The sequence below is a fragment of the Haliotis asinina genome, chromosome 10 (assembly GCF_037392515.1).
Source record: "Haliotis asinina isolate JCU_RB_2024 chromosome 10, JCU_Hal_asi_v2, whole genome shotgun sequence".
NCBI lineage: Eukaryota > Metazoa > Mollusca > Gastropoda > Lepetellida > Haliotidae > Haliotis > Haliotis asinina.
Genome location: NC_090289.1, coordinates 26,184,370 through 26,212,057, shown reverse-complemented (window position 1 = coordinate 26,212,057; position 27,688 = coordinate 26,184,370). Strand labels below are relative to the sequence as shown.

The window sequence follows — 27,688 nt, the reverse complement described above, 5'->3', positions numbered from 1 at the left end:
AGGAGACTACTTTTGCTTGGTCCTCTGTATGTAAATAGCATTGTCCGCTTTAATTTAATCGTTAGCCGCACCAAGTGGCATTGGCTCATTAACACAGTTTGATGGTGTTGTTGGAATCACATAGGAAACTACTTTTGCTTGGTCCTCTGTATGTAAATAGCATTGTCCGCTTTAATTTAATCGTTAGCCGCACCAAGTGGCATTGGCTCATTAACACAGTTTGATGGTGTTGTTGGAATCACATAGGAGACTACTTTTGCTTGGTCCTCTGTATGTGAATAGCATTGTCCGCTTTAATTTAATCGTTAGCCGCACCAAGTGGCATTGGCTCATTAACACAGTTTGATGGTGTTGTTGGAATCACATAGGAAACTACTTTTGCTTGGTCCTCTGTATGTAAATAGCATTGTCCGCTTTAATTTAATCGTTAGCCGCACCAAGTGGCATTGGCTCATTAACACAGTTTGATGGTGTTGTTGGAATCACATAGGAGACTACTTTTGCTTGGTCCTCTGTATGTGAATAGCATTGTCCGCTTTAATTTAATCGTTAGCCGCACCAAGTGGCATTGGCTCATTAACACAGTTTGATGGTGTTGTTGGAATCACATAGGAAACTACTTTTGCTTGGTCCTCTGTATGTAAATAGCATTGTCCGCTTTAATTTAATCGTTAGCCGCACCAAGTGGCATTGGCTCATTAACACAGTCTGATGGTGTTGTTGGAATCACATAGGAGACTACTTTTGCTTGGTCCTCTGTATGTGAATAGCATTGTCCGCTTTAATTTAATCGTTAGCCGCACCAAGTGGCATTGGCTCATTAACACAGTTTGATGGTGTTGTTGGAATCACATAGGAGACTACTTTTGCTTGGTCCTCTGTATGTGAATAGCATTGTCCGCTTTAATTTAATCGTTAGCCGCACCAAGTGGCATTGGCTCATTAACACAGTTTGATGGTGTTGTTGGAATCACATAGGAGACTACTTTTGCTTGGTCCTCTGTATGTAAATAGCATTGTCCGCTTTAATTTAATCGTTAGCCGCACCAAGTGGCATTGGCTCATTAACACAGTCTGATGGTGTTGTTGGAATCACATAGGAGACTACTTTTGCTTGGTCCTCTGTATGTAAATAGCATTGTCCGCTTTAATTTAATCGTTAGCCGCACCAAGTGGCATTGGCTCATTAACACAGTTTGATGGTGTTGTTGGAATCACATAGGAGACTACTTTTGCTTGGTCCTCTGTATGTGAATAGCATTGTCCGCTTTAATTTAATCGTTAGCCGCACCAAGTGGCATTGGCTCATTAACACAGTTTGATGGTGTTGTTGGAATCACATAGGAGACTACTTTTGCTTGGTCCTCTGTATGTAAATAGCATTGTCCGCTTTAATTTAATCGTTAGCCGCTATGTATAACACATCTCAAGTCCAACACATAATTCAAAGCATTGTTACCCTTACGAACTGCCCACAAACATGACACAGTATTATACTAATAGGGTAATATGGCACGAAATGCAAAACAACATAAATGTTATATATACATGTATATTTACAGAAAATATGTACAAAATGTACATGAAACATAGTTCTAACATCAAAAATGTCTCTGAAAATTAAATATCAAATTTATTGGTGGATATGTAACGGGAAGGAACCATTAAAACGACTGACAACTAACATAAATGACAATTTAGACATTTTAGAACACTTCCTAACAAGGATCCTGAAATTATGAACATATAGTCCCAAAATCACAATCATGAAATATGTTCTTATTGCATGTAAGCTGGCACGTTAAAACGTTCTCTTATTAACAGGACACCTATAGTTTCTCTCAGCGATCAGGTTTTGGAAGGACAACCATATACCTCTTGTATGTTCTGGTGTACTGTTTTTAACAGCGTCTTATGTGGATACATCGATAATGTCGAACACATCCTAGAGAAAGACAAATATACACATAGGATTACAAATAGGAAGCTCCACACTTTGTATGGTCATGATCTGAAAAATACACCATTTTGCACACAGATATATTAAAATTGAGAACGTTACGGGTAAAGTTTATTTCTACTGCTCTCGGAGCCAAATGAGGCAAGTTTAGAACGATACAAGTGAACTAGTTTTACACCGTTGTCGGTTCATATCTATACATTGGTGCAATATCGTGAACATCACCTGTTTCCTATTCATTGAATTAATAACTATGGGGGGTTTGCCGTGGATGCCTTTGTTTTAAGATTAGAAAAACGGGCTTCTGAAAATAAGGTGGATGCTCTAAAATGATGGAAACAATCAGAACATAAAAGTGAGCGTGAAAGTTGTAGTAAGTGATACATTTCTTGAAACTGTACTATTGTGATACATCACATCGACTAATAGTCTATGTACACCATTTAAAATATGTACATGTTTTGACATCTGTCATTATATATGAGGAAAATGTTGCCGGTTAAGAGGAATATTGTTTGTTAAATATAATAATGAGAGGAAAGAATGTTATAATATATCATGTAGAAGTCAAGTCAGTACAATCTAAGCATTTCAATGACAAACATTTCGACTCATCTGCAATGCAAATCACATTGCGTTCCTTCGGACGGTATCCGCTTGTTCAGTGGCGTCCATATTGTCTTATGACGTATTGGTGATGCCATTAAACAACTGACAATTGTTAGTTGTTACGTTTGTTCACTCGTGACGTGTGAAGTCATTGTCCAAATACAGATAAAAAAGGATGAAAAGGTGCTGAAACTACCATGTACCAATTTCAACAGAAACAAAATTGGTTATTTTCACCATGAAACATGTATTGAATATAAACAAATCTAGTTCACAAAGACATGTTTATCTGTACAGGAGTGCAAAATGTGCTGAACCATATACGGGACTTTATAATCAAAGACAATATTAAAGACAAAACATTGTGTGTGTAGCGAACGTTACAGAAATTCATGAAAAATTATCTTACTTGTCCCTTTAATATGTTCTCAATCTCGTAAACTTTCGAAATAACAATCTTTATTGCATATAATGGTACATGACAATTTGCCGATGTGCTTCAAGTATGTGTGTCACACAAACCGATACTGAAATGGAACGCTTCATAAAAAATGTGGATATTATCTTAGATTCTGTTTGTAAAGTACCGTCAACAAATTTAACTTAATGATACATGCGAATATGATTTAAACCGTACTTGTCATAGTTACATGACGTTTAGGTGACTTATATGAGTCGACCGGCAAACGACCATTTTGTAAAAGGTCACACATATTTCTTTTAAAAAAAACCCCAGCAATGACAGTTTTCCTAACATTCTACTTTGTATCATTTGTCTAATCATACGATTAATCAACACCATACAAAGGATGGCAAAGTTTGAATATCAAATTCATCAAAAATGAAATCCATCATTACATCATATGATACATGCCATTGTAAAACAAGGTAGGTCTTATCACATCAAAACTAATATCAGTGTAATTTTGGCACATGGTTTAATAAAAAGCTGTTTGAAACAATATATATGATACATGTGATTTTCAAAATTCGCGCGACAAAGACATAAATGATTAGGCAAAGATGCACCGTTGAAGCAAATCGCTTGCATGACCGAAAATAGGTTTGGTAATAGGTTGTTAAACGTCATGGTAGGAAGACTACTTATGCCTCATAACGTGTATTGATTGATTGCTTAAAGGTCCATTACTTTCAAAATGCATTGCTCTGTAGAATAATTGCCACATTGGCCTACAACGATGAACAAACAAGTATTATTCTTTTTTTGTGTGTTTTCATTCGCCGTATTATAAACACGTCATACATAGGTGTCATTTTACAGCACAATTGTCATTTTGCCGTAAAGAAACATCACTTCTGACAAAGACATCCAAAGGTCAACTTCATCTTATCATCGGACGAGGTACCAAGAGAAGATAACTCTCATAAATCATTGTGCCATTTCTCAGTCTTGATATGCATACTATGAACCCCCAAAGCAAGCAAACTATGTGCAAATCCTACGCCACTACCTCAGCGATAGAAGCAGACTCTACTGACTTCTCTTCTTCCTCGTTGAGGACCACCTTTTTGTTGTATTCCACTAATAAACTGTGTATTTTTTCAAATGTAAACCTCTCCTTTGGCTCCTGTTTCCAACTGCCTACCATGATATTGTATATTGCAGTCGGGCAGTCCTCGGGGCGCTGCAGGTAGATCTTTTCATCCAGAAAACGAATAACCTGGAATGAAAATGTGTTTCGAATCGTTGAGGTTTGCGTTTCTCTGATTGTGAGTGCAAGAACACATGCTACACCCAAATCATGTTCCTTTTTAATATTTCAGAAAAGAAGTGAGTGAATGCCGCATCAGCAGCTATTCGAGGCGATCATAAACAGAACTTGCTAATGAAGTATAGTGTAAATATACAGTGTTCTTTAGAAAGTAACCAAAGGAAACTTATATTATACTGGGGAATACACTTTGATAGTAAAGTACAGATTCCATAATTGTTTAAGGGATTCAAACCCGCACTGTCAGCGTCAGTCTTGGAAATCTAGCCCTGAAAGTCGCGGTGGATGAGTAGGTTAGCTCGGTGACATTTGTTGACTGGTAAACAGGTGTCTGACTGTGACAATCCGAGTTCAGATCCCTCAATCCTTAAACTAATAAACGTTCTAGAATCTGTACTTTACTATTAAAACGTCGTCTCAAACATAACATGTGAAACATAGCGTGCTGTGTTCCTGATAAGTGGACGGGGATGCTAAAAGTTACATGAATTTGGCAAAATGCAATTCTTCAATTCGGAAGGACGCTTATTTGGACAAATCAGGGATTAGAACCCACGACCACCGTCTAAAGACTACCGTCTGATGGACCACTTACATAACGTACAAATAACAATATATGCAAACTGTTGCTTTGATGACAAAATCGTTTTGCTTGTTATTTAATACCGCACTCAGCAGTGTTCCAGCTAAGTGGTAGCGGTCTGTAAACAATCCACCCGGGACCAGACAGTCCAGTGATCAATAGCATGAGCCTCGATCTACGCAATTGGATATGATGGTTCATGTCAAGTGTGAGTTTTAGTACTTGATAATTAATCTTTCCTACATAAAGTTACAGCTCAAATACTACAGTCTTAATGACAATTGCACAAATACTTGGGTGTGATACAATGTTGTGACATGTATACTGGCCATGCAGAATTACAATAAAATTTGTGTTTGAAGGATATAGACGCGTAACTATCGCTAACCAGCCGCAACATTTCATAAGGCACTTCTGTAGCACTGTTCAACGTAATATGTTAAAGCATTGCATTTCCTGTATGACTCACCTCCTCGTTCGAATGTCCGTAGTAGGGTTGCCGACCACAGCTGAATATCTCCCACAATACCACACCAAAGGCCCATACATCCGACTCACTGGTAAAGCGGCCATATTTAACACTCTCGGGAGACATCCACCTCACTGGTAGCATCCTGCTTCCTCCGATCTGGAACCAGAGCCATCGACATTTAGGAATGAGGGTCTGTCTACGTGACAAACTACAAATACAGCTGACCGCAAAGAGTCTGAACTTCTGGTCGTGACCAATGGTTAGTTGTTGTCAAGTTTTGTTTCTAGCATTTTTTTGTTGTTTGAAAATGAAAATCCTACGCATTATATCTTTAATATGAGAAGCGACTAACGGGGTCGGGTGGTCAGGTCCGCTGATTTGGTCGACACATGTCATTGTATCCCAATTGCGTAGATTGATGGTCATGCTGTTAATCACTAGATTGTTAAAGACTCGATTATTTGCAGACCGCCGCCATATAGCTGGAATATTGGTGGGTGCCACGTTAAACCACAAACCAACCAGCTGCATTTTAAGGCTAAAAACTGCATCTTTAAGCTTTAATGCAATATAGACACCATAAGATATTCAGGAACTTAAATCAAAGCCTCGTTGAACGCCTAAACCGATGCACGCTTATAACCTGAACCTCACAGGACCATTGAGGATATGTAGGGAAAACGCTGAGATGAAAGGTGGCTCAAACTGACGTAACTGTTTGGATTTCTTTTGAAAGTAAACTTCAATTAACTGGAACTCATTTGGCATCACATTTACTACTAGAACCCATTCGTAACTTTACGTTTATACTACTAGAACCCATTCGTAAACTTTACGTTTATACTACTAGAACCCATTCGTAGCTTTACGTTTATACTACTAGAACCCATTCGTAAACTTTACGTTTATAATACTAGAACTCATTCGTAACTTTACGTTTATACTACTAGAACCCATTCGTAACTTTAACCTTGATATATGGCTTACTGAGGAGACACTCCCTAGGAGACTAAATGTACCTAGTATATAACGTGAATATGAAGTATGTACCCAGCTAACAAGTTCACGTTGTCACAACGTTATGCTGTCGTTGTTACAACGTAAATCGGTTACTACGTTTGTTACAGCGTTATTCCGTTACAACGTTGTGGTCTGATGTTGTGATATTTCAGTTTTGCGCAACTGCAAGGTTATACTTATTTTTTGCTAAATTTAAGCTGTCTTATCGTTTTATTTAACCGCAGTGGGTGAATAGTTTTCTTCGTGTTGTCTTGGTCGTGAGGTTGCTAAAATTGTTGCTGTATAGTAAGAAAGAATCTTAAATTGAAATATTTAACAGGAAACTCTCAAAAGGAGTAATGTAACGAGGCCAAGGCCCATATACGAGCCCATATACAAGATATAACTACAAATGTTCATAGTTAACAAAAACATACAAGTGAAGTCTAGTATGTTCTAAATACATATTATTTCTTTTTATATATGCATCTTACATATAATGCTTTGTGTACACGTTTAATTAGATTATCCTGAGATGTACATAACAGACTTATGGATAGAAGGGAATTTCCAAAAGAGTTCATTGTACAACTGGCTTATAAGTGTCAAATGATACTCATCCTCTACAACGGTGTTGTAAATAGGACAGAAACTTAAACCCGGCTCGATTGATTGTCACCTACCCTCGTTATAATGTAGTGGTAAGGCATCTGAATGTGGTATAGGCACCTTCTTTTCTAATATGATAGACAGGTATCTCTCTGGCTCCAATGTGAATTTATATTCTCTATACATTACATATCTAGAGCTGTTATTGAAAGTGGAAGTCCAACTTTGAGAACATTCACATATCAATGCATTTTAAAACAGTTGTACGAAAGAAACTTCGTGACCAACAGTTTGGCTAATCCAGATATATCCAAAGCCACGAGAAAACAAAATATTTTTATAAACGATTCCCAACTCTGTGGCACCAGGTTATAAAAGGTTGTTCGAACCTTGTGAGGTGTCTGAAGCACAACGTTTCCGCGACTTAGATTTACAACGTTGTGACGTTACATTATAAAATGACGTAATACTGACAGTGTGACAACGATTTGTTATACCGTTCTACAACTTTCTCAAAACGTTGCGAAAAAGTTGTGTCAGCTGGGTAGCACTTTGTCGCAACCATCTGTTGTAATAATAAGCTTGACTGATAACTGAAATCATTCGACTAGAGGTAAAAACACCCCGTCATACTTAAATCAAAACCAATTCAAGTGTTTACGTTGTCAGCAAATATGTTCTAGCGGCCTGTAAATAATTTTGTCTTGACTATCACACTAGTCGCAAAAGAAACTATTCAGGGCCCCGGATGTAAGCCTAAGATGTCTTAACTTTTTTCGTAGCATCCGTAGCTCCTGTGTTACAGTATAGCAGGTACAATGGCTACGAGAAAACTTACGAGATCTTAGGCTTACGAGAGTTTTGTGAAACGGGCCCCAGGACATTGGACAGCTGTTCCCAACCCAGTCTATCCTCAAACCGTAAACCCCACGCCCGATGTTTCTCTTACATATATGACTGAGTGAGTTAATGAATATTGCTCAGTGCCGCATCAGCAATGTTGCAGCCATTCGCGGCGCGTACATGTATGATTAGTCATATATTATTCGTAAATGTCTAATAGCGGATTAGGATAAAACTGACTATGCACTTGATAAAAATATAATGTTTAAAACTTACTTTGTAATAGTCGCAAGTGTATATGTCACGTGACATTCCAAAGTCCGAAATTTTGACCACTAGACCTTCGCCAACAAGACAATTTCTTGTTGCAAGGTCCCTGTGTACAAAGTGTTGGGAGGTCAAGTAGGCCATGCCATTTGCGATCTGGGTCGATATGTCGACCAAGTCATTCTGAAAAATATCACATCTTATCTGACAAATACTGTTTTATTGGCAAGTGCAGAACACATAAGAAAAAATCGGAAAAACTGTAAATAAATATTCTGAAATAGATATTCAACTTCAGCAAGAAATAAATAGGAAAAAAATAGAATCATAAAAATGTTTTACTTGTAAGAAATTTTAAAATATATCACCAATTCTGTTAACAAATACTTTCTTTCCAGCACTGTCCTAGTTCTAAAACAATATTCCAAAAATAATTTCAACATTCAGATATTATACAAGCTTCTTCGCAAATGAAATTGTGTTCATTTATTCGCATGGAAACACAAACATAACACTGAATTAAGGTTTCTTTGGTCTTATCGATTTAGGTTCCGAAAATTTCTACCAGACAGCATTTTCCACTTGGATTGTTCCGGCATATCATGGCTTCGCTTTTGTTTTCTCGAGGAGGCTTAAACATCAATTCCTTCTCTGCCTCAACAGGTACCAAATATGGTGAGAAAAATCGATCACTTCCGGTGTAGAATTGCCGCCAGATGGCGACACGTGTTTCCTGTTTATGTAAAAGTCGCGTATCTTCCGCATGATAAGGATTTTAGCGAGACCTAACAGCGAGGGCGATAATGATTGTTGTTTATATATGACTCCAACCTGTATTATTTTATGATCAAGTTCTGAGGAAAGTGTAGATTTACTTGTTATTAACGGGTCCTTATTACGTTTATAGCAGTAAGAATTAGTTTTATCTTTGCTGCAGCAGGGAAATCTATCCCAGTTTCGATAAAGATATTCGTTTACGTCTTTGATTTCCATATCGTCATCAACCTTTATGGCTACATTACGTACTACAAAGGCAGCAGGAAGCTGCAATCTCTAGAACTGACCCCTTAACAACCCATTCTACGTGAGACGACGCAACATTTAAGCCGCCCTCCATTAACAGATTTTACGCATCAACCGATGTGTTAATTACCGGTTTAATGAACCTATTGTGATCAAAGAAAGTTGCCCTGTTATTCTAAATCAGTAACGCCAATCATACAAATTGCAAGCGTAGTTGCAAGACAAATAATTGTAAGCCAGCTTGCACACGCTAAAGCGTTATATTGTTTAATGCATTTCTCCTCAGAAAGTAATATATCGGCCAGCATCTTCGCACAGAGGTTTATTTGAAGCCATACCTTCTGTAACACAACACAGTCGTCAGTTTTTCTAAGAATAGGATCATTCTTGCGGAGAAGTTCTGCAAGATCTCCATATTCCATATACTCAAACACCATATATGGACTTTGGCCCACATCTGAAAAAGAAAATTTACAAATACAAGATCGGCAATGGCAAAAAGGCAAAAGACAATCTTACGACTTAAAACGGCGTAAAACCATACTATCCATTCACTCATTATTTCCTTTGTTTCATTAATGCTTGGTTCCACGAATGCACTAGTGCCGTTGCATCTACTTGATTTGTTAAAAATCTACATTAAAATTACAAATAGTCTTTCAAAACTAAAATTCTTGGTAACATTTACATATATTTGCAGAGTTCGCTCTTGAGCATCTCTACCAGCTCTGACTATTCGGAAAATATTGAAATTGATGTTGCTGGGACAAATATGCATTTCTCTTGAGCATGTTTGTTTGGGACTTAGCTTTGAGAACTGTATCAGTCATGTTAGCGCGTGTCAGAGGTTACAGCTTTGTAGAAAAACAAAAAAACAACCAAAAAACAAATGCCAACGAAGACGAAGAACATTTTTTTATTCGCAGCAAACCATCGGATGATTCTGGCAAACGTAATTCTGCACATCAAATGCATGCAATCGTGTGTGTGTGCACAGTTATGCACATGCATTTGACAAATTTGTTCCTGTTCCTGTAAACATGCAGTTGTTCCAGCAGTAGTTCTTTAAATCATCCATTCAGTAAACATGCCCATGTTAAAGGGGCTTTAAGAATGTCGCAATCAATTCTCTCACAGACATTCCGAAGCGTCTCAGCTGTATGCATATATTCTTACCAAGATCTAAAGCCCCTGTGACCCCAATTCCCTCCGCCAGAAATGTAATACAAGCATTAAACCTACTGGCGCCTTCCCACTCGCGTGAGGTAGAGTTCTGGCCGACATGTTTTCCTATTCAGAGGTAATGTCATTTCCTACTTTGTCACTGATCCTTGCCAGATGTAATTGGCAAAAAGTGTTCATATCTATTTTCAACGTATTTTGTCATTTGTACTCTGCAGATGTTTATGGTGTTCAAAGCGGTCCTTTTAACAGAGATATTGACACGGGATTTGCTGTTGGATGTTTGGTTGTGGGTGGCAATATATACTAATCGATATTCTTACATCACGAAGTATTACTGTCACCCCTTCACTTTGTAACATGATTCTGGTCATCTGGCAGTTTTTACATATCTATATTTTGCTGTGGTGTTTTTTCAAATTAAGGTAGAACAGTTCTTGTTTGTATTAAAACCCAGTTTCGTAACGGATGCATCTCATTGCGTCAGATCCAATGAACGAATCACAGCTAGAAGCATCCTACCGCCAATGTGATACGAGGAACACTTCTTTTTATAATATATGCATAGGAAAGGATGCACTTCATAGTGACACGACTTCACATAGACGGTATTTCAAAACCAGTGCTTACAAATAATTACAATGATAGTGGTTCTGTTGACAAATATACTAATGGCAATAGTAAACGATATCTCCAACAAGTAACACAAACATGCTTGCAAATTTATGTATGAAAAACGCACAACTAAGACTTCAACCTTACTGTCAATGTTTGTTATTATAAACTAAATACCCTTACATAAATTTCGATGCTCACAGTTGCACTTGCCTTTGTGTTTACCTGATGTGAAATTGCATTTCCCACCGACTTACTTTGGGTTACAACGCCAATAAGCCGCAGTATGTTGTCATGGTCGAAAGCACTCATTATCTCAACCTCTCGTTCAAAATCCGCCCTTATTTCACTGCACACGCCATCCTTGAGGACCTTCACTGCAACCTTTGTTTCACAGTTGGTCTCCGTATTGAACAGGTTACCTGTAGTATATAAAAGCATTTTTTCCTCTTTTGGATGTATGTTCACTGACCTTAGTAAAGTCGAAGTCAGCTGAACCTGATCGGGACAACCGGAGAATCAATATCAACCAGAATGTCAGATTATACATAGATACGTAGATGTATCGACTGTAGTGTTACCGGACGATTGGTAGATAAGTAAGCACTCTAAAGTAGCTTGGCACGAAAGAAACATTGTTCTGAACTAAATAACTACCTACATTAAAAACTGGCGCCTAAACAACAACTCCATCCAATCGCCACCTCCCCACTCACATAAGGAATACATGTTTTAAAATTAATAAATAGAAAATAAATAAATTAACAACAAAAGAAAACATTATGAAATAAAAAGTAACAAACAACCCCCAAAACAGCAAAAAGAAAACAAACCCAAAACCTTTGCACAGTAGAAATAGTTTAGATGTACAACGAAAATGCTACATATATATTGTAACTTCAACTGATAGAATAAGCCTATATATCTCTCACCTTTAAAAACCTGTCCAAATGCTCCTTCTCCAACCACCTCTACCAACTTGAGATGTTCCAGTGGGATTTCCCTGACGTACAGTTCCTTCCCTTCCTCGCCATCGTGCAATGACGTGAAATACGTGGGATTTTTACTTATTATGTTCATGCGCTCTAAAAGTTGGACATTGTCACTGTTCTTCACAACACCTTCCGAGCCTCGTTTTGAGTTTCTGCTATGGCGCCATCTGCGCATGAAGACCAAGAGCAAGACGAGGAACAGGAACAGGAAGAAGCCTACCGGAAGTGCTATCTGAAGAACTCTCCAATCAGGCTCTCGCTGGATTGGTGCATTTTCGGTCAAACTGGACATGGTAGTCTGAGAAGCAAAACAGTTTGTTTTCATACATAAAATTCATAAATTCATAAATGAGGTTTAATGTGAATTGTTTGAGGTTAAATGTGGCGTAACAGCACAATGAATGCTGCCGCTTTATATTCAGTATTTACATCTATCATCGGATACAAGCTTTCATCATTAGTGAATGCTAAGAAGGAAGGTAAGCTTAGAAGGAGTAACAGTCCTGCGATTTCGATTTCATTCATCCTCCCAGCCCCAACTCGAACCCCTGTAAGTTCACACCAACCAGAACCATCTTGTTTGTCTTCTGAATTAAAACCCATTACAGTCACCCATAATTACAGATACACAGTGTCTCAGTTTCACAAGGTTAATTACAACGTCTAGAGCTTGACTTAGGAAATCGGAACCACGGTGATTCAGAGGCATGAGTAGTCACCAAGGGCCTAGTCATCTACGGCACTACGAAGCAGATTTGTGTCGCTATGGTCCTTAGGAGGTCTGTGATGATGAGTTTCGAATCTCGGTTTGACCTGAATGAGTTGATAGCGTTATCAGAGTCATCGTACCCACGGGGTTTTCGAAAACGGTACACGGCAAAGATGTTCATCTCTTCGGGTTTTTCTCCCATATCATGATGGTTAACGCTATTCTATAACTAAATATAGGTCAAAGCAGAGAAAACCAGATGTTTCACCCCTACTCATCAAGTTCCTAAACAAGTCGCGAAGAGGGATTAGCGTAAAAGGAAACTAAAGGGATCGGGTGGTCAAACTCAGACTTTGTTGGCACATGTGATCGTATCCTATGTGCACATCGATGCCCCCGATGTTGAACACTGGATTGTCTGGTCCAGACTCGATTATTAACAGACCACCGCCAAACAAACATATACAGAAGTTCTTGAACACTAAAAGGCAATAGAGGACAATAAAAGCGCAAATAAACATGAAGTCAGATGTCCACATGCCAATAATGAAATGCTTACGTTTGCTGTGATTTTCTGGCCATGCTTGACAATGGTATGCAGTTGGGCATTACTGATGACTTCAGGAGACCCGTTGTGAGCTGGGAATGACAAGAAGATGTAACTCTTTTAAACTGTGTGTTTGCACAATTTGAATCAAATAGGCATTTGTATGTGTTGCTGTTGGAAGTAATGGCTTTGGGTGAGTTAAGTGTTTTCAGAAGATATATACGTTTGAAGGCTTGTAACCGAACCTACAGTCATCAACAAAATCTGTGCGAGATGTAACAACAGAAGATATCCTTTCGATCAAATTCCCTTCCGCGTACAGGGAACAAAGTGATTACAAAAGATTAGAACAGGTGTTCGTCAAAAAGGACACGTCCTCTCTGACGTACCGAGAAATACGGAGGTAATATACAGTGCTCGACATAAAGAGACAATGAAAAGTTGCGGCACAACAACCATTTGGAACTTCTTCACGTGTGAAATTTTAGTCAACAAATGAATCTATGACAAAAGTTAAGATTATTTAATCACATTTTCACATGATTCTCTATGTCATGTCCTGGTTATAGTTTATTCTGGATACATATCGAGCTCAGTATATTTCGTCAGGTGAATTTGGAGACATCATGGAAAGATGAATCCAAATAAATATAAAGCGACGATTATTGTCATTATGTAAATATGGACTTAAGGAAGTAATCAGTGATCTAGTCATATACTCTTCATTACTATATGGGTACGTGGGTGAGCCCTGTCGTTAAAACATTCTCTCGTCACGCCCAGGTTCCATTCCAAAGTAGGTTCAATGACTGAAACCCATTTCATGGTTCCACTGCTGTAGCATTGTGGGAACACTACTCAAATAATCTTTGACACAAAACAGAGGAGGCGTACAAGCCAGTATGTAATCCCATAAATTTTTCCTTTAATTTCACAAATAACCATGTCTAAATGATGCTCTTTATCAGTAAATGAATCGTGACTATGAATAAAGTTCTTACCCCAAATTTAGACCGGTAATAAAACCCTATGTTATTAATATATGTCTACTAAACGCCTTCACACAACGTTCAAATACAAACCTTTCCGGAATGCCAAACGATGGTGCAATGTTCAGGTGAATGTAATATACACCAGCTAGTTCAAGAATACTCTGTGAAATAGGCATGAAAAGGACCGTTGACTCACACGAGACACATTTCTTTTGATGTTATAAAAAACAGATCCTACTCTAGATCGCTTGAAGGCGATTCTATGCAATTAATCCGATAATGAAACAGCGTTTCACAGACTCTCAAAGGAATTCCATACTCATTTAATATGATGACAGTATAACATAAGAGAGTATGCGGTGGACCATATGATCATAAAAAGCAGTGTAAAACGACCATACGCACAAGAGGCGTCGTGTACCTAGGGGGCCGTGAAACTAGATTCTGTATCTAAGGGGTTGTAGAATCAGATTGTGAATCCATCCCTCAAGCACGTGAATGTGAAATACTGGGGCTGTTCTCTAAGGTATATCACTACACGACAGGCCCTGTTACATTACCGGTCAATGAATGGAACATCTTCTCTAGCATATTGCAGACCATGGCCGCGACATGTTCCAATACATGTAATGCAATATTCACCCTTTCCGTAGTTTGGTGGGCAGTGGGGTAGCCTTGTGGTTAAAGCGTTCGGGTTTGATTCCCCACATGGGTAGAATATGAGCAGCCCATTTGTGGTGTACCCCCGTCGTAATATTTCTGGCATATTGATCACTCACTCACTCACTTTCCGCAGTTAGGAGATAATTAAAAACAGTTTAAAAACTAAAAAAAAAAAAAAAAAAAACTGAAAAAAACAAACAAAACAAAAACACAAACAAAACAAAACAAGATAAAAAAACAAAAAACAACAAAAAGTAAAAAAACAAAACAAACCAAACCAACCAACCAAACAAACAAAAACAAACAAACAAACAAAAAAGAACACCAGCTTTGAGAAACACGGAAATATATCTGTGTATGTAGATACACGCTACAATAAGGAATGGCACCACACATAATTCTGTCAATTTCCTCCACGCACCCACGAAACATTTACAATGGCTTTGAGTGAGTGAGTTTAGTTTTACTCCACATTCAGCAATATTCCAGCCACATATCCTCGATCTGTAAATAATCGAGTCGGAACCAGATAATCCAGTGATCAGCATCATGAGCATCGATCTACTGAACTGTGATACGACGACGCGTGCCAACCAAGTCAGCGACCACCCGATACCCAATTTTAATCTGGATGTTCTCGGGTAAGTGATAAGTGGCAATGAAATGCACATTATTTGACAATCGCTTTGTTATAATGTATTTAAATACATTTTGTTATCTGTTGTTTGAATTTATTTTTCGACATTGTTTCTTGACCTTAAAAACAAAATGCAATCATTCACATCTAAATACAGATATCATAAAGAATCGTAGAGCATGCACGTAAAAGGAAAGTTTGGTGCAACCATGGATGATCGTGTTCAAATGGATGTTTTTGTACAAAATAGAACTTTATGGTACTAATCAGGCTTTCTATATGCAGATACATTCACGAGAAATATACAAATACAGCAGACAAAAGCTAATGGGATTTTATAGGAACAATCCATTCCTGTTCGTCTGCAGCTGTCCATAAATCCTACGTGGATGACTACTACTGTACGATAGAAAATTGTATCAAAGACCTCTGCATGGCATGGTTCAGTCATATCATGGCGGTTCAAGGTACTGGTAAACAAGGGTAAGTTGGCCTGGCTAACGCGGTTACGACAAATAGGCGATGCTCGGCAATAAGCAAACCTGTTTGGTTCGTGAAAGGGGGAGCAGACATAGTTAGTGCGGGTGCAGTGCATGGCGATGAAATTGATTCCACCACACGCTTTATTCATCGCATTCATCATTGCGGACAGCCTGGGGCACCTTGGCTCACGATGACAAGCGCCAGTGGCCGCTGATACATGCTATGAATACCGGTCAATTGTCAGTTTGCTGATCAACTTATCCTTGTTTGCCAGTAGTTGAGTCTGGACCAGGTACATCGTTGCAGGACGACACAAATTCTGCCCATTCACAGAACCAGGCTGAACCGATTCCAATTTAAGTATGTACTTACGACACACGTGAGGCACTAGCGACCAATACTGACGCTTTGGCCTATTTGTTACACATATACTTTAAATAACTCAAATAAAATAGTGAAAAAGGACACCGCTTAACTGCTATCCATGACACCGTCCCTATATTTAGGTTAAGGAAGCCGTAGGATTATAGTTTACGTCTTGAAGTGTCCCCCAAAGACAACAGGCCACCTTGCAAAAGGATTAAGCTACCCAAGAACTATGGAAATGTCTACTGAAACTGTAACTGAAATAATGACTACAATTTTGGACTACTTACAGAATTATAATGATACATGTCACTAGTTTAAACACGCTCATATGCATTTTATTGAAATGCCCATTTTTAGTTGTGCCTTATCTTGTGTATAATCTACCAATATCACGGCTGGGTAAAGCAGAAATGGACGTCGCTCATTGTGTCATTCGTCTTCGGCGTGAAGAAAACAAAAAACGAAAAACGTCCCAGAAAACCTGTGACAAAAAATAAGGTATACTCTCTTTCAACAACGGCTGGAGTTGCCAGCGTTTCAACACAGCCTGTGTTCGTAATTGATAACCACCTGTCAGAAAAGATTCAAACCTCTGTATGCTGCAGCAGATTTATCCATGTTATCGATGGGAACGCACGCGACGATTGACCAATCCCAAAAATACAGTAACAAGTGGTCACAATGGTTTTGCAAGATCCAATCAAAACTCATCTCATTAGTTATAAGAACCAACTGCATCGGGCGCTCAGCGACTATCAAAGACTGGTTCTGTTTTGCCCTTTGGAGCTGCACTGTTCGAAGTTCACGGGGAGGTAGGTTGCCTTGTATGCGAACAGCAGACAGTACTGATGGCACTTGTTTCCCTCACCCGAGGCTATTATATATAGAATCTGCACATGGGAGTATTGGCCGGCTAGACATATTGCTGTAGTTGCGATTAAGTGTCTGACATAAGGACGGGCTGATTGATCGACTTCAACATACGTATGGCTCATCCATGCTCATAATCGGATACTCGGGACAGCGTCTGATACGTCTTGCTTAACAATTTGTCTATCTGTGTTTGCATGCCTTCCATGCCCGTCAGTATAGACCAGTTCCATAATCCAATACACACGTGAAGAGCATGCGTGGACAGGTCGTTTGTGGGTCCTAAAACGTGCCACATTTCTTTGATGAGTTCGACTCCACAATATGACAAGATTAAGATCATTGGGTTGTCAGCCTAAATACATGTTTACCAAAATAAGCGCCCGGAACTAAATGCCTTTATGCTTGATGGAATCTTCCAGGAATCAAACGTCCCTCCCACACATACTACAGCATGAGGTACAAGCATATGAATATCACGATTAGGCTACGAAAGAATTTGCCAAAAATGTCACAACCGGAAAAAAGAAACCATAGGGTTCGACTACAAGACAACCACTGTGCTAGTTCTCGCCTTTGATGACAGAGATTACATATCATATGACGAAAGTCGACACTGAATCGCACATAGGAGATTCTAACCTCGACTCCTGAAAGAAACCAGTATTGACATTTTATCCTTTCCCTTGCCAATCCTATTCTGACAAGCGCGGTTGATAGATTCTTTAGTTATACGACTAGATGCGAATACCGATTGGACAAGCAAAGAACAACAGGAAAGTATTCAAGGGGGATTAGGGGTTCTCGAGACATCTCAAACACCATTTGTATCGATTTTCCTCCCAGACCTGTGTTTATCATGGTCCTATCTGCCATTGCAGACTGTTTTACACGCTGCGATCCGAAATGGGTCATACAGCGGCCTCACAAGTTGCAGTCTGATTCGGGTGAACTAGCCAAGGAAATTAATTTAAATACATTGTTAGGAGAGAAAAACAGACTCTCGTAATGCAACTTATATATACATCATGTGATTACAGGCTTAAAATGTCGACCTAGTTCATCCGACCAGATTACACTCTAATACATTCTGGGTTAATTAAGTGAGTGAGTTTAGTTTAGTTTTACGCCGCACTCAGCAATATTCCAGCTATATGGTGGCGGTCTGTACATAAAACGAGTCTGGACCAGACAACCCAGTGACTAACAACATGAGCATCGATCTGCGTAATTGGGAACCCATGTCATGTGTCAACCAAGTCAGCGAGTCGGACCACCGATCCCGTTAGTCACCTCTTACGACAAGCAGAGTTGCTGAAGCAAGCATGGGTTGCTGAAGACCTATTCTACCCCGGGACCTCCACGGGTCCTGGGCTAATTCAGTCATTTTCTATCGTAAAGATTATATTCAACCGTTTTGGTTTACAAAATGCGCCCCACAGTGGGGAGCGCCTACTTAAGTTTATTACGAATGCAAGCCAGTATGTATTTTAAACAAGTAGGAGAAGATGTACATAGTATATTTTACAAAGTTCACCTCAACTCATCCCTTGCGCATATTTCAAGTGTCTTAATGTGAACTGGTTTATTGTTTCGATATGGCTTTTGCACTCAAATACTAGAATAGTTAATTAAAGTTGTTGCACATTTATGGTTCTTTTCGAATTTATCTTGAGATGCTAATGGTGTAAGTGCCCAATATATAATGTGGAAATTGCAAAACTATTTTCAGTTGATTGCCAGAAACAGGGTTTACTATAGCCGAAGGCTCCTCTGAAAAATACTTTAATGAAAGTCTGGGTAAGTAAAAGCATGCGTTTTTTAAGCCCCTTGTATATAAATACAGAATGAGACCATTAACAGTGACAAGAGTATAGAACTATTTACCTGGTTTGTCACTCAGTTTCTTTTAACTTTGAAATTTCCTCATCAAACTACAAAGGTACCAACAATAACAGGATGAAAAAAATGAAAAAATATGAATCGTGTTGGCAAGACGTGAATGTAATTGGAAATCTGAACAACATTAATGAATCTGCATTCCTCTCAATATTTTATTGTATAATAAATGTAATGCATTAAGCCGCTCAAACCTGTTTGATAAAAAAATCACTTTCGGACTTGCGAATTTGAGTAAGGCGTGCTGAAATAGGCGATACGATAATAATGCTACCTTACTGATATTCACTGCATTGCGCGTTAGGAAATATTTTGGATATATTATCAACTTCGTCATTAAAAAGAGGACATAATCAACTTCGTTATGGCAATGTGTGTATACAGTACTCATTCCAATATAGAGCTGACTCTCCACAGAACTTGGCTTTCCTTAATATGTAAATATTTATTCATTTGTTTAATATTTGTTTTGGAGAAAGCAGAATTGCTGTAAAGTATTGGTACAGACTACTGCATCTTGAAGACCACAGACTGCATCCCGATGTATTTATTGCTTAAACCATTTGACCATTCTGGGTGCAGTCCATTGGTTGCCAATACCAGGTGTATTTGGGTGAGTGAGTTAGTTTAGTTTTACGCCGCACTCAGCAATATTCCAGCTATATGTCGGCGGTCTGTAAATAGTCGAGTCTGGACCAGACAATCCAGTGATCAATAGCATGAGCATCGATCTGCGTAATTGGGAACCGATGATATGTGTTAGCGAGACTGACCACCCGATCCCGTTAGTCACCTCTTACGACAAGCAGAGTCGCCTGGTAAGTGTATTTGGACTGGTATTTGGAGATATATTGTTGCCACAAGAAATTTGAAAATATATGTTTCTTATTTACTACATAACGATTGTTTAACAACCTTCAAGAAGAAAATTATGGACTTTTATGAAAGATGAATTTCATGAATTGCCTGTGGATGAGTGACAGAAGTAAGATGTTTGTGTCTTAAACACTATATAAAAGTGTCACGCAGTATCACTGAGTGTAATTATGTCATGTGAACACATTAATGTTATTTGGGTTTTTTTTGTTCGTATGATGTAAATGGTCTCAGGAAATCTAATACTTTATTTATGATTAATGATTCATGTTTGTTTGAAGCATGAAAGTTGAGTCTTGTCCTGATGGTTCTGTATGGAATTTGGGATCTTGTCGGCGACGATACAACTTTCGTTCGTTCGTTCGTTCATTCTGTCGTTAGTTCGTTCATTTATTCATTTGGTTAATCAGTCTGTTAGTCGATCGGTTGTGGATATGTTGACTGTTTTAGTCAGCGGCGGTGACGTCACGAACCTCAAAACTGGCAGACCGCAAAGAATGATCATTATGTATTTTCTCCAGACAGACGAGACAACGAATTGAACCTATATGATCAAGAGTAACTAATTAACTGACCTTCGGGAGAAACGTCTGAATTATTACTGCTGGAGAAGGATGGTGGTCGTTGATACTATCATCACGAATAGCCTTATACTTAACGTTGATGCTGTAACTCATAACACTTAGACAAAAAGTGTCTTCATGGACGCCATTGGTGGATGCGTGCAAATAACTAGGCTGACTGATCCGTGGTCTGATTACTTTTACCATCATGGTTATGGTATGATTAATACTGATGCCAGAATGAAAAATGGTTATTAAAAACATACCGGTGTTCAATAAAACCCTTAGTGTTAACAGGGCGTCCTGGTAACTGGAAGACCTTTTTGTAACCCTTATTCGAGCTCACTGTCCGTCAGTGATTTTCTGATAATTCATATTAGTATAATTGATAAATGAAAGAACATCCTTGTGCAGATATTGCATCGGTCGTTGACAGTGCCGACAGAGAACGAACGCATCGATGTGGAGTCATTAATTTGAATTCGTGTGCATGTTCGAAACAAATTATCTGATGCCCTTTCACAGACATTTGCAAGACTTATAACAAGGTCAGTGACAAGTGTATTAACATGGGCTCAAGGGGTGTGGGTTATGTGATTAATGGCACAGACAAAATAGTACTCTATCGCGCGATGATGAAGTTGATAAGCACAGGCATGCGTGCCACGCTGCATTAGTAGACACAGCTTCCTAGAACCCTTGAACCAAGCTTTGCTACAACAGTAAGAGCTCCACATCACCTTTAACTGAAACGAGGATCGGATGGCAAAATCCAGAGTGTATTGATGCTGATAAATGAGCATCAAGAAGAACATCCTCATCTTGCTTTCTTCCGTGGCATCGTAAATGATGGCATGAACCGATCTTCTTACTCGAAGCCTTACAGGAAGATTTACATAAATCAGCATTAGTGACACAGCTTTTCTGTGTGTTAAAATACAACTGCTACAGCGCAGTTGTGCTGCTCCACAGGGTCTCCTCGGTGCTGTTTCCTGACATACTGCTGCAAGATGTTGTATGTACTTTTAGATGGATCTACACGGTTTCGTTTGGGGATAGTGGGGTAGCGTACTGGTTAAAGCGTTCGCTCGTCACGTCGAAGACCAGAGTTCGATTTCCCACATGGGTGTAATGTGTGAAGCCCAATTTTGGTGTACTGGTGGATATTGCTTAAAAGTGGCGTGAAACTAAATTTTCCTCCTCACTCATTTTTTCATACATTTTCATGACAGTTGTCAAAACCCCATGTACTTCCTACACAGTATCACAAGATAAATGATGTAAAACTTAAATTTCAAAAACAGTTTGATTCTTGACAGATTGACTGTCATATTTATTTATTTATTTATTTATTTATTTTCATTTCATCAACAACTGATCTGTACAACACCGACTTGTTTATTCATATGTTTCAGTTATATGAATATATAACTATTATTATTACTATTATGAATTACTGACTGATGTGATCGATTAACCAATTTCGTCTTATCAAATCACCTCTTCAATCACTGAAATCGTTGATATCCATCCTATCAAAACCCTTGCACACGCCTGAAACAATATCTATGATCTTGTATAAGTTAAGTGGAACATGAATCAAATTTGTCTGATGAAAACGGACACGACGTACAGAGGCTATCTCTGCGCACGCATTTTAGAAATCCAATATCAGTATTTCCTTCAAGAGATCTATGACTTTGCGTCCAGACAAACCATGCCATCATGCGAACAACATATATCATAATTAACGATAATTTCGATCTGCTTATTGAATGAGAAAGATACATTTTCTTGTCAGTACTTTATCACCATATAACAAAATAATCACTTTACAATGTTAGAAACGAATGCTATTGCTACAGATGTCAGTTCATTTCAAATGCGTGACACTGAGTTTGAACAGCGATCCTCTGAAAACAACTCTTCTCGATGGGGATCCTCGTTTCATCCCAGCGCTTTGTCCCTCCCACCTGGCAATTTCTTGATGAGTTCCAGATCACGTCGACTGACGGAGGGTTGGCCACAGAAGAATTTGGAACCCTCTCAGGGAGAATACGAGAGTTATACGATAAGATGCGGAAAGGCCAACACTGGAGACGGCCAAGGAGATTATGGAACCCTCCAGGCACTGGATATATCACTTCTATCGATTTTCAAGGGGATATCCTCAATCAACGACAAAGCTAAGAGTCATTGTTTGCAAAAACCTCTCAGCTGTTCATTTTAACAAGGAAGGTGCGCCTTGATAAGAACTTTTACTAACACAAGGAAAGGTCAATTGTGGAATGTTGTTTGACTTCTTGATGAACACTGGGTTTTATGGAGTTGACTAAGAAACAGTTTGATATCTTCAGCCAAAACACTGTGGTGGTTTGCGGTTGCCAATTTGCCTCTAACTGCGGTTGCAGAAGACGTGGATATGTGCTTTTCCTCCACACATGAACTAGTAAATGGAAAGATGTGTGTCACTTCCCGGGCGAGCAAACCACCTTGAAACAGTTTTTCCTCGTAATACCGATTTGATATTGCACACCGCTTGCTTTGCATTCCTTTCTGTATTGCGAGGCAATACAGAACCATCAACAAAATCAACATTGACACTGGGATTTTGTCTTGCATATTTGGCATGTTTAGAAAACTGTGAAAGATTTTTTTCTCACCGTCACATCCTTCACGTGAAGACCATCGGGCAAATTAATGTGTGCAAAAGTGCACAGTCCTATTCTGTCATGGACAGCCTCAACGTTAATGACATCACGTGCCTCCATTGCTCTAGGTAAACATATGCCACTGAGGGAAGAGGGAGGTTGGTGGGAATCTATTGTCTGACATGATCCTTTGGGGTGAGGTTTCAGTTTCCTGAATTTTGCATTTCCTCTTCATATCAACAACACCAGCTGAATACGAATGGACCTGCGCAGCATCAACATGTGCTGGTTTGAAGTTAAGGAGCGCCATATGTAGAGTTGCAGAAATTCTGCTATATTTTCTCGCATCACACGATTGAAGACACATTTCAAATTTCAACCCTACCAGTTCAAGACTTCAGTCTGTCACAACAATGCTGAAGAAATGTCTGGCCCAATACTGCGGACAGTACAGAATGTACAGAAGGAAGAGTCATTGTTATATTATATACCTTTAACTATTAGGCTACCCCGCCGCCCCACCAAAGGAAGACAGTGACCATCTTTATAATAGGTGTACAGGTTACCACTGTTGTAAATTTCAGCCTATATTTTTAAGCTAGACACAGCGTGAACGTGGATTCACCTTCACGTTAGTACATGCACACAGATGTTCACCTTATAAACGTAATAAGTACGACAGTTGTTCCTGACAGTAATTCTGTTTCAGTGAAGAACGGTACGCACACTAATGACCGTATCTACGGACATTTCAAGTGCAGGTATACATTTCTCCCACTGGAATGTAGTTTGGGGATTGAGTATTTGCAAGGCATGCCTTAGCTAAATGTGGAAGTGATCCTGGGAGTGTTGTTGATCTTTGGTAATCGTGTTTTTGGTTAATTGTGCGGTCGTGTGTTCCTTTACCAGATCTGGGGCTGATTTAAAGACGCTGTATATTGGCTTGAGGTACATTGAGATACTGTTTACCGGTACGTTTAGGCACGTCACGCAATAGGGGTTCCGTAAACAATATTCCAAACAAGCAATAGTGATATTTACTGTAGTCATCTGAAATTTACAGCTACCAGAGAACACTAGAAAATATTTACACTTTCTCACGTTGTGGGATACTTTTTTCACTTTAAACTCAATTTCCAAATTCGGAATACACTAAATGGTCTCAATATCTTCAAAAGATTTCCTAGATGGAAATGCTGACCCAACCCGCGTAGCGCTTATACGAACATAGAAATTAGAGAATGTGCTTGGTTTCTGTTTGTAGGTATGTTAATGAATGTGATACAGTGAACCGGATATTTCGCACTGATGGCTCACAACGTGACAGGCCAGAAGCATAGCAGAAAATGATTTCCTGTTTTGACTAACAAAGGCGTTTCCTCAGATATTTGATGTCAGTTTCGAGTGACAGATGCTAGAGGGAAAACACCGAGACTAAATACCACATCCATTTACCTGCAACTGCGCATAATTCCCGTTTTAAAAGAATTATTGATTTTCTTTAAATCTTCACTGAAAAGGAACCCACTGCGAGTATTCACATCCGGTTTTTCGCAAAAGCCGGAAATGGAGGGCGCCCTAATATTTAAAAAAGAGAGGATTAAAGTTACATCTTATGTAAACTGCGTGCGTCATTAAGACGCAAATCCACGGGGTTCCAAGGTCGAAAAGGCTTAGGATAGTCAAAAGAAATCCAAACTCGTCCTTGAATCTACTTCGATTGCGAAGACGTTCTATTAAATGAAGCCGATTGTATTTTTCATATGCATAGCAGGTAGATCAGCAAGTAAATTTGTAATGTAATTCTTTTTGAATATATTCAGTGTTAGACACCGTTTCATCATCATACGATCCTTGCAGAAAAACGCTCTCTTGTTTGACTTGTTACATGTGCATTCTTTGCACGATCTGAACGCTGGAAGACACGAACACAGTATGTAATCTAATGAATTACAAAGATGTCAAGTCAAGACGGAGTCCTCAGGTTTTTAGTGTGTACGTGGTAGCCAGTCCTACAAGTGAGCCTATTTCCTAATTCTGTCAAGAAAGATACTCCCGAGGACCTTCTTAATAGGAACGACAAGTCTAATGTAAAAGGATCACGGAGTCACATTATACAGATAGACAGCATGTCAGGGTAATTGCCATCGTCTTAATCATGTCTGCTGACAAGAAAGGAGCATTAGAGCAGGATTATGTGCTTGGCTAGGTGGTACCAATATAGGCTTCTTTTATGGCGTCTGTACATTCCTAAAGTAAAAGATTTCAGAGGCATTATTCGGTGTCGAGGTACAATTAATCTAATTTGCTGCACATTGTGTTGACAGGAGAACCAGAAAACATACAACTGTGGATATGTGACTTTGATGCAACGTCATAAATGTGAACATGGAAAATATATTGCTTTCTTCTGCTCCATACAAGGTTTTACATAGTTTCCGTAACAGTAACTCTGCATGTAAATATATACATTATTGCTCACAACTAATCACCTTTAATCGTTGTACAATTTAGCATTGGTTGATCTCTGTACCATTTAGTATTAGTTGATAGCAGTACAATTAAACACTAGTTAAGATTGCTCGTCATAATATCAATGTACCTTAACATGATTTACATATTGCACCGACAGTTTTACTGGCACCGTATGATCGAGTGTTTTGTCGATGATTTTTTTGGTAAAAAGTTGTCATGCTTTTGTATTTGTTTAATAAGATGCCTCAAGGTGTGCACGAAATGCTCACCTTTTAGAAAATACCTGTCATTTCCCATATTTGTTCATGGGCATATTGTTGGAAAATTACGTTGTATGATATGGTGATATCGTTTGAATATGGACAAGTTTCTGTCTGTTATATTTGTAAAGGATTATTTGTACATATCGGAAGGAAATAAAACTCGCTAAAAACTTATAGAAAACGTACTAATTGTAATGAACACAAGTGAACAGGGCCATAAACAAGAACCCATGAAACAAAGAAGGCACATAAACAAGCAGGCATGTCAACAAGTAGACCGATCAACTACTGGACATATCAAGGGACAACTCACCATTAAATAGATACATACAAGCATAGTCACAGCAACGAATAGGTACATCAGGTAGACACATCCAAAAATACACAGACCATCAAGCAAGATGAGGTGTCAACGAGAAGGTACAGCAGACAAACACAAAACGCATATTACCAAGTTGAGGTGTCAACGAATAGGTAAATAAAAAAGACACATCTGGAAGTAAGCACCCGAACATGTTGACACATACACAAGTAAGCTCATATCAAGTAAACGCATTAACAAGATAAGGTGTCAAGGAGGAGGTAATCAGATAGACACATCCATAAGTAAACACACCAACAGGTCGACACGTGTACGAGATTGCTCATAACAAGTGAACGCTTTAGCAACAAGGAGTCAACGAGAAGGTACATCAAAGAGACATATCTAAAATTAAACACACCAACAAGTCGACACATGTACGAACGGGCTTTTAACAAGCAAACGCATTAACAAAATAAGGTGTCAATACATTAGCTGCACATTGACGAGCCAGCATATTAACATGTTGAGACGTTAACAAGCGTGAACGTCACGAATACTTCAACATGCCTACTAACAACAACGAATAGGGACATCAAACAAGACACATCCGCTAACAGGAACACTGACAAGTAAGCAGACCCACGTGCAGGCACTCCAGGAGATATACACATCCATGTTTAGGCACATCGTTTACATAACAAGAAGACACATCAACACAGGGACACACCAAACACACACAGAGAAACTCATCAACATGTCGACACATCAGCAAGCAGACATATCAACGAGCTGATGCATCAACGTACAGACACTTCAACGAAACACACACCATCAAGAATGAGATGTACATATGGGATATACTCCGTCAAGGATATAAATTCCCGAACAAGCACTGCGGTAAAAAGCCAGAATACTGTAGCTGAAGTTAAAACACTGTTAGCTGTAATGAGAAAGGTCCATTTGAACACATAAGAGAGAATATAAAATTTGTGATAAATACTGCGATTAACTGGACCCGATTCCACCGAACGAGACATGCGTAGAACTTTAAGGTAATAAATCACATCTATTGCTTTCCTAGACTCTTAATGGCAACTCGACGGACCATACACCAATAGTTTGGGAGCAAAATCACTGAAAGAGCTCATACCGTAATTTTATTAAGCTGGCAGTGGTCAACATTCTCAATCACAGCAGTTACTTCCCCTTGACATTTTATATCATCAAAAATGAAGAAAGCTCTCATGCCTACACGGGGTTCTGGCCATACTGTTAAAAAAGATTGACCATTGCGTGTTACACCAAATGACTGGTCATTAGAATATGCACTAAACATTATTATAAACCGTCGCTTTAGTTAGTTGATAAATCAAGCCCAATTCTTATTGGTAATTTAACCAAAGTCACTAGTGCAGTAAAAGAGTGACATATTAGATGTGTATGTCTAAGGAATAAGGAACATTTCTGATAAATATTTCGAGTTTTCTCCGATGTGTCCAG

At 38.8% G+C, this 27,688-nt stretch overlaps 1 protein-coding gene across 1 annotated transcript in view; it reads right to left on the bottom strand.

Annotated features, from left to right (window-relative positions):
• Nucleotides 1-733: 733 nt before the first annotated feature.
• LOC137298421 (BDNF/NT-3 growth factors receptor-like) overlaps nucleotides 734-27,688 on the bottom strand; it is a 56,961-nt gene continuing 30,006 nt past the window's right edge. Inside the window, exons 2-8 of the mRNA XM_067830686.1 lie at nucleotides 13,156-13,235; nucleotides 11,828-12,185; nucleotides 11,153-11,317; nucleotides 9,437-9,555; nucleotides 8,085-8,258; nucleotides 5,355-5,513; nucleotides 734-4,251 (exon numbers count right to left, since the gene is read on the bottom strand). Coding sequence (XP_067686787.1) covers nucleotides 4,030-4,251; nucleotides 5,355-5,513; nucleotides 8,085-8,258; nucleotides 9,437-9,555; nucleotides 11,153-11,317; nucleotides 11,828-12,185; nucleotides 13,156-13,235 — 1,277 coding nt within the window. The 3' untranslated portion in view covers nucleotides 734-4,029. The remainder of the gene's footprint in view (nucleotides 4,252-5,354; nucleotides 5,514-8,084; nucleotides 8,259-9,436; nucleotides 9,556-11,152; nucleotides 11,318-11,827; nucleotides 12,186-13,155; nucleotides 13,236-27,688) is intronic.